Source organism: Thermobia domestica, chromosome 8 (genome assembly GCF_964235325.1).
Source record: "Thermobia domestica chromosome 8, izTheDome1.hap1.1, whole genome shotgun sequence".
Classification (NCBI taxonomy): Eukaryota; Metazoa; Arthropoda; class Insecta; order Zygentoma; family Lepismatidae; genus Thermobia; species Thermobia domestica.
Window position 1 is genome coordinate 269,170,986 of NC_137461.1, and position 17,445 is coordinate 269,188,430.

The 17,445-nt window shown below is 38.5% G+C and overlaps 1 protein-coding gene across 1 annotated transcript in view; it reads left to right on the plus strand.

Annotated features, from left to right (window-relative positions):
* LOC145693618 (inter-alpha-trypsin inhibitor heavy chain H4-like) overlaps positions 1-17,445 on the plus strand; it is a 148,490-nt gene that overhangs the window by 70,911 nt on the left and 60,134 nt on the right. The window contains exons 6-7 of the mRNA XM_081769773.1: positions 3,264-3,439; positions 16,423-16,623. Coding sequence (XP_081625899.1) covers positions 3,264-3,439; positions 16,423-16,623 — 377 coding nt within the window. The remainder of the gene's footprint in view (positions 1-3,263; positions 3,440-16,422; positions 16,624-17,445) is intronic.

Here is a 17,445-nt window from a genome sequence, read left to right on the forward strand (position 1 = left end):
TAATTAACCAGTTGGTACATTCAGCATTTTTATATCTTACCTTGATACAGGGTCGTATCCAGAAGTAGTAGGACTGATTTTTTCCCGCGCGCGCGGAACAATGTAGAGGGGCTGAAAGGCCAGATGTTATGGAGGGGAGCCTTGGGAACAGGTGTCGACCGGCGTCAGTCGCTTGCGTGCGTTAGTTGAGTGTGGACCACTGCGTTAGTGACCTCCTCTTGTGACGTCTCCTCGTCAGTTGCAATGGAGCGAAATTTGGAGCAGCGGTACGCCATCAAGTTTTGCGTCAAACTGGGAAAATCAGCGACCGAAATCAAGGACATGCTTACGCAGGCCTACAAGGAGGATACCATGAGCCGCACAATCACCTCGTAAAAAGAAGGCCAGAATGTCGAAATCGAAAGTGAAATCGATGTTGATTGCATTTTTTGACCGTCGTGGCATTGTCCATAAGGAGTTTGTACCTCCTGGACAGAGTGTAAATGCAAGATTTTACGTGGAAGTGCTCACACGGCTGCGAAATCGGATCACACGCGTGCGACCAGACCTGGTGGGGAAATGGAAGCTCCACCATGACAACGCGCCGTTCCACGGCGCATGGATTGTAAGGCATCTCTTGATCAAATTCGGTGTTTCCACGTTGCCTCACCCCCTACAGCCCTGATGTGGCACCACCGGGACTTCTTCCTGTTCCTCCGTATCAAGAGGCAGCTCAAGGGGCATCGTTTCGATTCGGTGGAAGCGGTCCAAGCGGCGCCGAAGGGCATCCCGGAGGACCCTGTACGCTTTTCACTGACCAGAACAATATTGTTTTCCTTATGGAAATTACTGAATTTGAATGTATTGCAGGAATTCTATATTTATCCTGCATTTCCTATGTTTTAACTATGAATTAAAGAAAGAAAAAAATGTGTAGGAATTTGTACATCATGCCATTCTCACTGAATGTTTTACCTTTCTGAGGAAGAGTTTATATTTGAATTCCAGAAACATCAAATATGAATGATACCTTTCAGTTTTACGTCTGATGGTTATCCCCTGTAAGTAAGGGAGACGAATTATTGATGAAATTTGATGACTACAAAGGAGGTCGTGGAATGAGAATGTGGGAGAAAACTGAACTCGAGGAAACCTTCGGTCATGCTGTAGACCACCATTAACTCACATGGTCTGAGATCGAACCAGGAACACTCTGCATTAGAGACAAGTGTTGTACCACTGAATCACCCTCCGAAAATATAGCGAAATAAGAAATACATAGATTTTCTGTAACATTCAAGCATTTTCAAACTGAAATACAATAGTGTGGACAACGTTACGGTTCATTCGACTCTGATTAACTGGGAGACATCACGTGACCTGATCGCGTGATATGACGTCACAAGGGTCAATATCCTCTTGATTTTGGCACCTTGACGACCTACCCTCTAAATTTCGAGAGGCGTAAATAGAATCCTCCTCAAAGTTTGGGTTATGGCCAAAACTAAAAATTTGGTATGGAATAGAATCGGGGTATATATCTCTATAAATTTGTTTGGTCCATCTTGTTCCATTTCATAGCTAAAATTTTAGATTTTCCTTTATCTTCTAATTTATTTTCTTTGATGACCCTTTATAACCTTTTATGGTTATATACGAGTAGTTGAGTTCAGGGATTTATTGTCCTTCATAGGACGTAGGTCCATTGAGACTCTCATTTTAACTTTTGGAAAGGGTACATAAGTACCACTTCTTAAATTTGGGAATTGTTAAAAAAAAGTACAAAATGGTAAATGTTTTCCAGGGCCCGCCTGTAGGTCTATATACCTTTGTAAATTTGGATGCTTCAGATTATATCCTTGTATGGTAAAGGAAATTGTTGAAAATATACGTTAACTAACATGTCGGAAATTTGAATTTTGGCGGGAAATTTGAATTATCATGAGGTGGTATTTTGAATGTATTGCCCCAAGGTTAACTAAGATAAGGTTTAATCACGTTATATTGATATATAATTGTGTAGAGGAAGTCTATTCTCTTTCATAGGGTACATTGATGCTCCCATCTTAAATGTTGCGAGAGATGCATTGATCCACTACTTAATTTTGGGAATTGTTAAAAAACAAAATTTGGTAAATGTTCTCGAGAATTCGAATATATATCTTTATAAGTTTCATTGGTTCTGCTTTTCTTCTTCTATGAGTATGTAAATTATTAAATGTGTATTATCACGTGATAGGTTATTAATCTATCTAGTACTTGGAAAATGAGTCTGCTCTGTTGGCGCTATTGGCTAGTACTCTCGGTAACGCAGTGCTTACTGTGGCATGTGGCCGTTATGTTTAGACACCCTGAAGTTCAATACCGGTTGCGGATTATCTGATCGTCGTATACAGCTATGAAGTGCAGTGGTCCATCTTGTGAATGGATTGTAATCTCTATCACTTTGACAGATTGCATGGCTGGAAAAAACAGCGAGTCGTAAGCTTTTGTTCTTTTCCATTACAATTGGCGTTCCGTTTTGGGGCCCGATGGGGGTCGGTGTAATTCAGTATCTTCAGAGTAATGTGAGGCTTAAGATTTGTTTTGTTGAGCAAAGTAACGTCTATGTTTTCGTTGACAAGGAAGTCCGTGAGCTTTGTTCTTTGTTTTTGGATGCCGTATATATTATTCCTGACTGCAACCTTGATGTTATGGAGGAGTACGTTATAGTTTAATCCATCATTGAGAAGCGTTGCTCCAACCTCTAAGAACATTTTAAGCTTTAATATCTGGATCGGAGCTCCGATTATCTTGCAGAGTTCAGTTTTTATGTTGGTGAGTTGGCTTCAAGAGGAAGTTCTGAAGAAGTTTTTAGAGCTTATTTGATCGTATCTGGTATTATGTTGTCTTTGGTGGCTTGGGTGGTTTCACTTTCTTTGACTGAGTGAGTTGATTCCTTTGCCTTCCTTTCTATGATTCAAGAGAATAACGATTTATCTGCTAAATAACTGAATAACTTTTATGCGAGTTATTAATTTAGCAGATAAATTGTTATTATAGTAGGTATAGTCCATTAACGTGCATTTTTTTCTCCTGCAATATACAATAACTAATTGTGACTCATTTAGTTCTTGTAAAGTTTTATTATATGTTTACGGGGCCGTCAATTATTATTCCAGGCGAGCCCTTATATCCGTGAAAAATGTTGAACAATGTGTATGAATAAATAATGTTATCTTTATTTTAAAAATGCTGTTTGTTCTGAACCGAATAACTAGTATTATTTTCCGTTCTCTACATAGACAATGCACTAGTGAAAATAAACCGGAATTCTCCCAGAAAGATCCATATTCGATTCTCACCGTCGGTAGAGCAACAAAAGGAACTAAGCAGAAATCAGGGAGGAGATGGGGAGTTCGGAGGGCAGCTGGTTGTACAATATGATGTTGAAAGATCGCCACAGGCAGGAGAAATTCTAGTAAGTAGTTTCACAATTTCATAATAATAAGCTTTTTTTTATTATTTAAGCAAAGTGGAAATTCTATTATACGATTACTAGCATTTAACAGGGGTCTATATACAATATATAGGGTGGACCATTTATCATGATATGCCCTTGCAGTATTGCCAGATTGGGCGATTTTTAATTATCTGCAAACTATAAGTCTTAAGAATGCGCAACTTATATATATATATATATATATATATATATATATATATATATAGGGTAAAGTTGGGTAATTCGAATAGGCGGGGAATTTGAATAATGTTAAGCATTTTGCCAGCTGGAGTGGAAACGCGGCTCGCCATTTTAGTGAACCTGCGGTGGATTTGTAGATGGTGGTTTGCCGAAGTCGCTCTCAGAAATACAAACTCTTCCTTCGATTCTGAGGGCTTGCACGATTTTTTGCTTGCAGCAAGGTAAGTACGAATATGTGTATTTTTAGGTCGTTATAATTTTCAACGTTGTTTCCTTAAGCTTTCCTTATTATTAACGGGATAAAATGAAACCGCTCTGGATTATAATCGTATCAGTAGCATGTGGGGCATTGATATACTGTACGCTGGCGTAAACTAATGAGCAGTTTTCATACCACGTTCAGAATGGAATATTCATCGACTGCGGGGCAATTTGGATAATTCAAAACGGGGCAATTTAAATACCAGTGAAATTAGAACTATAGGCCTACTATTTTATATTTGTTTGTGAAAAGCGAGAGTTTTTGGTGTTAACAAGGAAGCTGCGAATTCTTACTTTGACTTACTGGGAAAATTAATGAATGAGTATGATCTCCACAGACCATCCTAATCGTATTTATAATATGAACGAAAATAGACTACCTGTAAATAACAGACCTCTAAAATTTTTTGCAGAAAAGGGTAGAAAAGAGGTGATAAGTGTAACATCTGTTGAACGCGGGAAAAATGTAACGGTGATAGCATGCTGCAATGTCAGAGGGTCTTTTATACCTCCGGACTTTAAAACCCAAAATCTCACTCACAACTTTTGTCATTAGAGTTCTGCCAAAGTCATGACATCGAAATGCTTTACCTACCTCCACACACAACACACGTATTACAACCACTCGATCGCTCTGTTTTTAAGACCCTTCAAGCCAATTGCCACCAAGAAGCAACTATCTGGATTCACCAAACCCCGAGCTCAGTGATTAGTAAACCTCAGTTCTGCATTTTGTTCACTGAAGCCCGGAAGCGGACAGCTTCTGTTGGACTGGTAGTTAATGGATTTTCATGTACCGGTATAAAACTTATTTTGGCCACAAATTATTGAAGAATTTCGATTCGCCCCTTCGGAAACGTATGGCCTTGCTACACATTTTGAGGAGCAGTTTTCTCGGGAAAAAGATCTTAACAACGAGCCTTCTTCTTCGGATCATGGCTGTTAAAACTTTGTCCCAACGAAGCCTATAGATGAACCCATACAACAAGTACTTCCAAGCCCAGAAAAAGTTTGCGTGCAGAAGAGACGTTGTGTCACAGGAAAATCATGCCACTCAACTTCTGAAATTATTTGGGTAATGAGAATAAAACAACTACGAAGAAAGACGCAAGCATCAGGTGCAACAAAATCCAAGGGCACTACAAGAAAGAAGAGTGCTAATACAGAATCTGCCAAGAAAAATACAAATGAAAGCTCGAAAGAAGCTGTATCCTCTACCCCATCCAGTGATGAAGATGTAGGACTAAGTCTAAAGATGGCTGCACGCAATGGAAGTCAAACATGAAATTGCTGTTTTTGCCTTCTTAATTACTATTCAAAGCGTTCTGCTAGAAAGGGAGACTGGATTCGTTGCCAGCGTTGTAAGACATGGTTCCACGAAGTTTGTGTCGGTGCAGAAGGTCGAAAACAGTTTATATGTTGTCGTTGTCGTTAAATACGAACGATGGAAGATGAATTAACCTATTACGGCTCTTTGCCTTAGAAAGTGTTCCTAACATTTTTTTAAGTATAGGCCTACATTCAAAAAGATATCTACAGATGACGTATATTTACAATTTATGTACTTCTTTTCATTCAAAATTAGCATATTTCAACTAGCGTAGAATTTGCAATCTAACTATTAAATAGTTTATACATTATTTCTATAAGATTTGCTTATTTTGTTGGTTATTCATATTACCCCACTCGTTATTCAAGTTGCCCCTCACATTTACGTTTTTCGAAATTTCGGCGGGGAAATTGAATACCCAAATTTCACAATGATGTATCTCAGATACTACCTTGAGAAAAATTATTAAGTAATAGTAAGCTTCAAAGTTTTTGTTCACAATTTTGTATATGAATACCAATTACAGTTTCTGAGATATATATGAGAAAATGTCTGAAATTATTCAAATTACCCCTCTGTACCCTATATATATATATATATATATATATATATATATATATATATATATATATATATATGTGTGTGTGTGTGTGTGTGTATGTATATACACTGCTCCACAAAACTTAAGCAACTCGAAGAAAGTGGCAGAAAATAAAACGACACCATCACTGCACCAAGTATAATGAAGAAACCGACGGTGCACAATGCAACACAAGTGAAGACGAACAATACAGTTAGGATGTACAGAGTGACCAAAAAGTTCAGCACAACAATACCTCAACAGGTGAAGCTGGATTGTGCGAGGGCATAGGCAGTCAATATGGCCTCCATGCTCGTATGTGACCACCACGAACAGCTATACAGGCACGACATTTGGCCTCCATGCTGCAAATCAGAGTGTTGATCAAGTCTTGTGGCAGATGTTGCCACTCCTCCAGGAGAGCTGCTCCCAGGTCAGGGAGAGTGCGTGGTGGTGGACTGTACTGCACTATTCGCCGTCCAAGAGCATCCAACACATGCTTGATGGGATTCAACTCCAGCGAATATGCAGGCTATGCAATACGCGTAATGTCTTCGCTCTCCAGATAGTCGGAAACAAGATGTGCACAGTGTGGGCGGGCATTGTCATCCATGAACAGGAAGTCTGGGCCAAATGCTCCGCGGAAATTGCGCACATGTGCATTCAGAATTTCATCCCGGTACCGTTGTGCTGTTAAAGTGCCATGTTGCACAATATGGAGGTCCATTCTCCCATTCAGCATAATTCCACCCCACACCATAATGGAACCACCGCCATAGGAAGGCCGTTCAGCAATGAAGTTTGAATGATAGCGTGTTCCTGGCTCTCTCCACACTAAAGTCCGACCAGAATCATACGACAAACTGAATCTCGACTCATCGGAGAACATGACACGCGCCCACTGGTGTTCCCCCATGCAACATGTTCCTGACACCATGTGTAACGCGCACGTTTGTGCTCCACTTTCAATGGCGCACACAGCACAGGCCTTCCTGCATAGAGTCCTGCTCTGTTGAGCCGACGACGAACAGTTTCACGACTCACGCGTTGTTATGTAGCCTGAAACAACTCATTGGCCAGTTGAGAACATGACTCTTGACGGTTACGTTTGGCAGAAATTGTGAGAAATGCGTCATCGACGGCCGACGTCTTCTTCGGACGGCCTCCTCCATGACGTCTACTGACTTCACCTCCATTTTGGAACGACTCCGCAGCCTCGACACAACACTTTTGTTCACGTTGAATTCCTGCGCCACTTCCACTTGCGATCGACCCAATTCTAACCGCCCAATTATTCGCCCGCGGTCAAAGTCACTCAAATGTCGTCTATCAGTCATTGCAAGATGTGTACCCCACACAAGAACCACTAACACAATGCTTGGAGCCTCGGACACTACTAGGCTGTGGTGTACGCCTCATGGCATAATTTGTTCACCGCGCTTGAAACGGTGTTGCTTATGCAATAGAACGTGTGCTCGCCTTGCCTGTGTGTCTCTGACGCGTCTCTGTGTATGTGCATGCCACTAACCAGTGTTGAATGGGCCCCACACGTCGCTTATACCACGTTCTCTCGGGTTGCTTAAGTTTTGTGGAGCAGTGTATATGAAATCACAAATTATTAGTTTTACATAATAGAATAAAAGTCTTGTTTGTTGATTAATCGATTCACAATTAACAATAGTTTTACTAAAATTAACATGTTCCATATTAGTTCAATTCTTGTTTTAGTACTTTTCAAATCTCAGATCTGCCAACACTAGACGTTTGTTAAGTTTGCGCTGTTAAAATATCACTAACTATGTTGATGTCTAAGTTAATCCTTTTGCAGGAGAATGTTATGGGGAGCTTTGTAAACATAAATATCACAAATTTGTTTGTTACTGTATTGTTCATATTCTCATAATGCGTAAGTGGAGTTGCTATAAATCTTCGAAAATTCATGGATTCCAGTTAAAGAATTTAACATATGAATTCAAGAAGTGAGGAATAATAGTGGATAAACATACTGTAAACGTTCTAAAGTTTATTTCAGGCACACAAAACTGACTTAAACAAACATGTCTCCTTGAAAATCAGAAAAGTTACCCATTTTATACACAGTAAAAAATGGTTGTGTTAATTCAACTCAATTTTAACACAACGTAACACAGGGCTCACTACTTTTTAATCTTCAAATCTGGTAACATTGCGCCTTTGAAACTTTTAAACTAATAGACAAAAAGACCTAAAAAAAAATTTCCATATAAATATCCACAGTGAAACATTCTCTGACATATTCTATGAAACCAGCAGGTTAGCAGTGTTACCAACTCAACATAAAGTTATATTTTTAAAAACGACATTACATCAGGTTATTTCAAATCTACATATTAAACGAAAACTTATAAATGTCGCATTTGTTAATTCAGTGTTGCTAACTATGGACGCTACAGTATAACAAACATTCAAATGTTGGTGGCCTCTACAGCAGCAGTAATAACACCTGTGACGCAGACGAGGTAACGCACATATAAAGTACTTTAGTACCTAATACGATGATCGTGATATGGCGGATATCAAATGAAAAGAAATAAAGTTACAAGGGATTGAAAATTTGACTTTTTTTTGTTTTGTTTTCGAAAAACTGCTTAACTAATTACCTCATCCAATTGCATAGATGCTTTTTTAAAGGGTGCGAAAATAACTATGTCATTCACAACAATTTACTGTCTCAAACTGACCTAGAGATATAGTAAACTCTGATAAAGTTAGCAACACTGATTAAAATTAAGTAGTTTCGAGAAGTGGTTGGAATGACAACCTCAAAAAGTATTGTTATAATCTTGTGGAAGCAAAATAAATCAAAAATTGTTTTGAAAAGTTCCCATAAATGTGCTAATTTTGAGAAATATAAAATTTTACGATTTTTAAATATCTCTTGAATAGTTTGAGCATTATGATCTTTATGTGTATTGACAGTAATTTACATGGTTAAACCAGCCTCTTCTGCACGACTTTCTGGTTACCAACTTCAACGCTGCGATTACCACGATGTACACGCACGCGCTCAAGGAGGGGTGTTGATTGGTTTTTCTCCCAAACGTCCTTATCACCAATACAATTCTACTGCATTTACAAATCTTCCTGAACATCTCTTATTCTCTATATACTACCCTTCTCTTACAGTTAATATAGCAACCATATATATACGCCCTGGTTATCCAATACCTTTTATCTTTTGCGAATATATCGCTCAAAACTTTAAAAACATAATCATCCTGGCGGACATAAACATCCATAGCAGAATTGCAAGGGAGAAACAACGTTCTACAGACTTTATTTCAACTACACTACAACTCCATCTTCATAATCTTCCTAGTCCCACTCGACCAGCTAGTCAAACAACCCCAGATGTAGTAATCACATCTCTCTCGCTTGTAAATGACTCTGAGGTGAAAGTTCTTGACACGATTGGAAGCGATCACTGTCCTATCAAACTAACCATCAAAAAGATTCGGCCATCTCTACAAAAGTTAGAGCCACATATTATCCAACGTTACGATAAGGCTGACTGGACTCAATTTCGACAGACCGTAAATATCCGTGTCTCCAATCTTCAACCAACAAATTCAGAAACTGACATGTACAATGTTGTTAACCACATCACGGACGCTTTACATACTGGTGCTCAACAATATATATCTGTGGAGAAAATTTATCCGTCTAAGCCAAAATTGCCTCCAACCTATCTTTCTTTACATAACAGAAATCACGACAGCATTTTCGAGAATATAGACGAACCGGCAATGAAGAATGTCTCCGTCAACACAGACAATGGCACCGAACTGTTACAAATTATTTCACAGCATACAAACGTCGCACTTGGATCAGTACGTGTAATAAACTAAACGACGAAGCCTCACCAAATCGATATTGGAAAACCTTCCATAGACTCACAGGCAAAAGCACTAAAATATCATATCCTCTGTTGGACAATAGTGTCCCTCTCTTTACAGATCATGATAAGGCAAACGCTTTTGCAACACAATTACAAACAGTTTTCACGCCTGCAATATCATATAATTCACATAACCGCAGAGACTTGTCCACTATTCCAGCTTTACAACCATCACAATCACACGTAATAGATATCGACCATCCTCTTTCAGCACGAATCACTACACATGAACTTCAATGCGCACTTCATAAGAAACGTAATACTGCACCAGGCCTCCATCATATTTCCTCCCGGCTAATAAAAGAAGCTCCATTCTCTTTACTTACACTACTCGTTACAGTCTACAACTTTATTCTCCGCAGTGGTTTTTACCCTGCGGATTGGAAAATATCCAAAATTATGTTTCTTAAGCCTAATAAAGCAGCACATTCTGTTACTTCTTACCGCCCAATACAACCGACAACAGTTTTCAGTAAACTGTTTGAGAAAATTCTTGTCCAGCGGCTGCATTTACATATCCAGGAGCATAATTTATTGCCCATACATCAAGCAGGGTTTCGACCAGAATTTTCTATTAACGATCAGTTACTTCGGCTCTCTACAATAATAACAAATCAATATAACAAGGACTTTCCATCTTGCCTCGTCTTAATGGACCTTGAAAAGGCTTTCGATAAAGTATGGCACTATGTACTTATTTAAAAGTTACAGAAGCTAAACCTCCCGATCTGCTACTTACGTATCATGTAAACGAAAAGCATCTACAATAACAATTTTACATTAGCTGTAAGAAAAATATTTAGTAGATGTAACAAATTACAACAATTGACTCAGAGGTATTCAGTTGTTGTACACCCTTTAACTCAAGTTAAGATTGTATATGTACTGTTATCTATTAGACATATTTAAAATTCTCAATTCAAGAAAATCTACTGAAGCCAGATTCGTAAGATACGTATTACAGAAATTATTTATAATTTCAAACTACGTTTACTATTTCGACTGACAATTGCCGCAAGCAACGAAATTCCGAAATTAAAAAATCAGTATAGATGAGAAAGGTTACCTACCTTTTCACGCAATTGTGACTGGATTTATTTACACATACAAAATCCACAGTCTAGTTTCTAAAAAGGGATTATATATATGTCTATGCATTTAAAGCAAATATAGAAGGTGGTGAGTCCAGAGTCGTAGCTAGGGGGTGGTAGTAAGCAGGTCCGTTGCCCCGGGCGTTGATCGCAAGAAGACTCCGAACGAGCAAGAAGAGAGAAAAAGTGTTGGAAATCAGTAAACGATGCATCGCCCCGAAAAAGTATTGACGCCCTATTAAATCAATATTGTCGGTTTGAAAAAAAAAAAGTCTTCGCTTGGCTCGCAACCCAAACGTTTCAATACGAATCACAAGTCTTTACTTTTTGTTTACTTTAAAAAAAAAGTTATTATATATGATTTGTTAAGACGATGTGATATACAGTGCCGAGTAATGACTTACACGTAGGGCCCTATGGTATATGCTGAATGTTTCGAAAATCAGAAACGGTCAAAGTATGAAATAAGTATTCGGCGTTGTTATGGTAATGAGTTTGTTTAGTTGTACATCCTTTTCTACCCAATCAGATTATTCACGATGGCAGGCTTTCCAATGTTCCTATATTTCCTATTTTTCCTATATATATTTGCGTCTCTTCTTATAAACTCCTGTATTTCCTATATTTTAACGAAACCTCCTATATTTCTGTGGTATTGCCACTTTCACTTGTGAAAATAACATAAGGAAATATGGTGTGGGTGGTTGGAGGGCCTTTTGTCTCCACAGTAGAGTGGTTGAATAGAGACTCTTCTCTATTTTGTCCTTTCCTAGTTAATGTCTAAAGATAATTGCACTAAATAATATACAAGTAGCGAAAAAAAATTCATACACCTAAAAAATGGAACAAAAAATAAACTAGTTTGGTCATATTCATTAGAAAGTTCTATGGAGTAGTGATTTTAAAGACATAAATAATTTATTTAGGTATATCAATACTTTTTCCACTAACTGTAGGCAAATAATTGTAGAATATGTTACACATAGTCAAATCTTACCTTAAAAACACCAGCTGCAGAATCTTTACATTTTAAATTTTAATTTAAATTTCAAATAGTTGTTCTGGAAGTGATTTTTTCAAAAATTTCTACCTATTGGATAATTGAAATGTTCCTTCCAATAGGTAGAAATATTGTTATATGAGTTTCTTTGTTCGTTGTTCTTTCAAAATGATCCAAATGCACAAATGTTCCTTCTAAATGTTTCAGGAAATAATATTGAAATTTTCATTTTTTACAGCTTCACGAAACCTCCTATATTTTTTTCGTTGTGATTTCCTGTATTTTTTCATACGCATTGGAAAGCTTTTAACATCGAACTGATTAAAATATTATAATTTAGACTAAATTCTGATGCAGAGTTTTCGAGAGAGAAAATATCTACTTTTTTCGATAAAAAACATGTCGTTTATTGAGAATAGTAACTAATAAATTTTAGTGTAGTGAAAGAATTTCTTTACAGGTAATACGTCAATCCAAAATTGTTGTCGTCGCGAATTCTGTCGAGGAATTTGAAACTTAAAACATATAAAACGATAATTATGCCTGTTGTACTGTACAGTTGCAAAACATGGTCACTCATTTGGAGGGAAGAACACGGACAAAAAGTATCTGAGAATAGTGTAATATCCTACACGTGGTTTCTATTTGTTAACACCGACACGTGTTTCTTATTTGTAAAGAAAATCACTGCTTTGTTACTACAATTATTACAGCAAGCAGACGACAGGTGTCCTCATCATCATCAGTTAATATGACCAAAGAGAAACACTAGCGCCAAAACTGTTCAGAAGAAGATAGAACAAGCTTTAAGGTCTTCATTGATGTCAGATTCGACTGGTCATCTCTGCTTTCTTAGCTTGATTGAAGCTCTGAGGGATCTAACCTAACCCAAGCTTTTTATCTTATCTGGAGCTCTGTGGGAGCTCAAACCCTCTCTTACCTTTCCTGGAGTTCTGAGAGATCCTTACCACAACCACCGAGCTTGCCTGGAGCTCTGAGAGATCCTTACCACAACCATCTAGCTTGCCTGGAGCTCTGAGAGATCCTTACCACAACCACCTAGCTTGCCTGGAGCTGCGAGAGATCCTTACTACAACCACCTAGCTTGCCTGGAGCTGTGAGAGATCCTTACCACAACCACCTAGCTTGCCTGGAGCTCTGAGAGATCCTTACCACAACCACCTAGCTTGCCTGGAGCTCTGTGGAACATCAATCTCTCTTTGCCTGCCTGAAGGACTAATTCCAAAACCACTGCCACTTAGGTTGCCTGAAGTTCTGTGGTATTTTTTCCTTGGCTTTCTGAGACTTGGGACACCTATTTACCCAAACCACATACAGAACTTTGTATTGGTCTTCGGATCACACTTATAGGGACTTTCTGTGTTATATTTGTATATAACAAGTATTTTATAACAAAAAGATGGTGAGAGAAAACCGAATCCGTGTACTAAATTAATCTAGTATTACCATATCAAGGTAATTTTACAATAGAATCCTGAGACTGATATTCGAAGCCAAGAAGAACGGGAATAGGAAATTATAGAAACTTCAGTAACGAGTAACTGCATAATTTATACGATTTACCACTAGAAAGCACATAAGTGAAGAGGGTGTGTAAGAGGGAGGAAAGATTTAAGAAAATCGGCTGTAACTCCTTCCTACACCACTAGCCGTCAGTAGAAATAAGCGGGGGTTCTAGCTTGAGATGATTGGGATCGGACGGCTGTCCTCTGGGGTAAAAACATGGATATACAGTAATTAATTTAGAGGAGAGATTTTCTTGAAAAGAGAGACTGGGTTTGGGTGGGAATTAGGTGTGTGATAGGAATACCTTCATTGCGACGTCTGGGTGTAGAGCTGTCCACTTTTCGAAGATCGGATCTTGTATCCAAGGACTTGGCTCCTTCCACTCTCAAGAGAGCTTGTCGTTTGCTGGTCTCGAACCGTTATCGTAGTTTTCTCTTGAGGTTCGGAATCTCATCCACTGGCCAACCGCCCCAAGTGGAAGTTTTCGGTCCTAATTAACGACGGGCCCAGGGGCTCGCCAACTATTCCGAGTGAGCCAAGTAGCGAGTCCCAGACGTCATGGAATGTGTGGTAAAAGATCGTGGGAGGAGTTAGGAAAATTCTCTGAAACACGTATTTGAGAACGCAAAACAATTACATAATTACATCACAATCACAAGATGCTGAATCAGCTAAACACAGAACAGTCGGTCGCTGGTTCTTCAGGCAATAGTCCACATCTTGCTCGTTTCTTGCGTTACAACATAGCACACAATAACAATGCAAAAGGTCTCTGTACTTTCCCAAAATAAACTAAAGTCTGTGACAAACATCTTGGCATTTCAGCTAAACGAATAAAACACAAGCTCTGGCGTGGCGTTGCCAAGTGGTAAAGAGGCGTGTCTATGGCTAAGCAGACAAACTACAGCGCGATCAGGTGACAGGCGATAGACGTGGATGTATACAAAATAAACATGGCAATACCGCTGCTAGCCTCTCATTTGCTAACAGCATTTAAAAGGAACTTGGAGCGCCGCCTTCAAATGCCAAGATGTTTGTCACGCTGTTTAAATATCACAAAACACAAACAGCACGGACAAAAATACACGCACCACATCATTGTTCGCTGATAAAAATATATGGTATTAGAAACCAATTTATCACTTTTTGTTCAATCAGTATCAGTCCTTAATGTGGACACACTCACCATCACATAGATACCTTTACACAAGTTTTGCATTTCACAGCTACTTCACAAAACATTCTTAGGATCATTATGTCAAAAAGGGTCAAATGGGTAAATCTTGTTCCCGTTCCTCTTGAGTCCGAATATTCGTCTCAGAAACTTGCTCTCAAATTCATTCAGTGTGCGTTATTCTCTCAGCGTAACTTACCCTCTAGTAGGTCAGTTTGTTGATTACGATGTAACCTATTGATTGACATGTCTTTTGTCATTGGGCAACATGATAATTGACACTTTTAGACTTTACCTCATTAACCATACTTTCTACTGTCGTCATGTTAATATCATAAAGTACAATAGAGTTCAATAAGGGTATATTTCAGTATCAGTTTCATGTCTATAAATGGCATGGTTCTCTCCTAAAGCATCAATTTTTAGATTTGCAAAGAAATTTGTTTTTTAGATTTACAAAGAAATTTTCTCGGAAAGGACGCATTACTTTCTGCACTCATGCACATACTTTTGTACATATCTATTGGTATACGAGGTGTACAAAAAAGGAAACCGAACTTTTGAAATGGCGCCCGAACAGGGAAAGGGAGCGTACTGCGGCTACTAAGCGCATTTTCGTCAGGTTTAGACATTGAACTGCCATTTTCCTCGTTTCGCTATGGCCGTTAGTCGCCGAGCAACAGCCGCTTAAGTGTGAGGGCGTGCACATGCTGTTCATTGGATTAATGATGCAGTGACAATACAAGAGGCTGATTAACAACATGTGTGTGTGAAATTTTGTTACAAACTTGGCAAAACATTTATAGATATATTTCAATTTCTTTTTAATTCATTCAGGACCTCCTGGTCCAAAAAAGCACGCATGACTCGGTCAAATATCAAGGTGATGTTGGTTGTGTTTTTTGATTGGAAAGGCATTTGTATCACGAATCCATCACGAAGACGTCACGAATTTGTCTCACGTGGTCAGATGGTAAACAGTTGGTTTTACCAGAACATTTTAACGTGGTTCAGGGTTGTTGTGCGCAGGAAGAGGCCTGAATTGAGGGAAAATAAGACTTGGATGGTGCACTGTGCCAATGCATCTACTCACGCTTCGCTCCTCATCCACAGTTATGTGGCAAAACATTAGATTTCTGTTGTGGCCAATCCACCTTATTCTCAAGATCTAGCTTCAGCAGGCTTTTTTCCTGCCTCCCAAATTTAAAATCGCTTTGAAAGGCTGTCGTTTCCAAACCATAAAGGAGTTTCAGGACAACTCCACAAGAGACTTGCGCACCATCCCAGAAAGTACGTTAAAGGAGGTTTTCCTAAAGTGAAAGAAACGTTGGAAACGGTGTTTGTCAGTCGACGGGGCTACTTCGAGGCAGGCCTGTAGTCAGCTCAAAAATGTAGGGGGGCGGTAGAACTTAGAGGGGCCCCGATCCAACTATATTATAGCTCATCACCATATTATAGTTCATTTGCAAGCCTACCGTGAAAATTTTAGGGGGACAGTAAAAGTTTAGGGGTACTCGGCCCCCTAGACCCCCCATGGATATGAGCCTGCTTCGAGGAGGACAGTGGTTGAAATGTACAATAAGCAATAAAGATGTTATAGTGAAAGTTCTGTTTCTTTTTGGACATATCTCATATATCTCACATTTGGATTTTTCTCTTTTCTTTGCTTTTTCTTTCTTTTTTTGTTAAAAGCTGATAATATTATAGAATTAAGGCTCTGTATAAAGTAGTAATAATTACATCATTAAGTTTCAGATTCATAGTATTTTTGTTTATCTTCTACTAATGCTGAACAGAACAGTGACGAACCTAATCCTAAATATAATATATCTAATATAATTTTTGTCCATCTTCTTTTCAGGTAATAGATGGGTATTTTGTCCATTTCTTCGCACCCAAGAACTTAAGTCCTCTTCGTAAACATGTGATATTTGTTCTTGACACAAGTGGCTCCATGTGGGGAAGGAAAATCCAGCAACTACAAGAAGCTATGGTCACGATATTGGATAACATGAAACGTGGAGATTTCTTCAGTATAATTCAGTTTAGTACTACTGTAACGGTAAGAAATTATATGTTTGTTTGTGTACTTCGTACTTTATGCATGATCGGTCTAAGTACAGGTTGACATTCAACAAATCGATAATTCGGTTTCTTCAGATTTCCGGTATGGATTTCGGAGAGCATTTTCCAATTTTCTGCGTTGGCGTGCCACTGTCTTATGGAGGCGCCGTTTATATTTTGATGGCGCTATAGTCGAATGAATTGTGAGGTCTTGCTTGTATCTGCTAAAAGCATTCTTGCTCACTCCATCTTAGTTTATCATTTATTTGCTGCTGCATATTTCCATTATGAATTCAGAGAGGAAAGGGTGGTTTACCGGCGAGTACCCAGAACATTTTGTAGGGAGAATTCGAAGCTTTCGATAAAGGGGGAAGTACTACGTCTATGTAGGGTTGCCATATGTCCGTATTTTGTACGGATGACTTGTATTTTAAGGTCCCTGTTCGTGTCCGTATCGTACAAAGCAAGAAATAGGAAAATGTCCGTATTTGACAGTTTTGGAGGTGCCCGAAAATTTCCGAGTCGGGAATCGCTAAAATAACGGGCGAAAAGAATTGTGTCTTTAATCATATAATTTACATTTTAGTATAAAGTAGGTTATGTTTTTAAAAAGTATCTCACTTTTCCATTCCAGGGTTCTTTTGGTTAGATTTAATATGCGTAATATAATGGCATGATTTATTATATTTGTGTTAATGAAAAATATTATAAGTTAAAACATGATAGTTTTCAATAATATTTTAAGTATTAGCCTACAGTAAACAATTGTGTGATAACTTTAAAAAGTGATTTTTAGGTAAGAAATTTCCAAATATTTGTT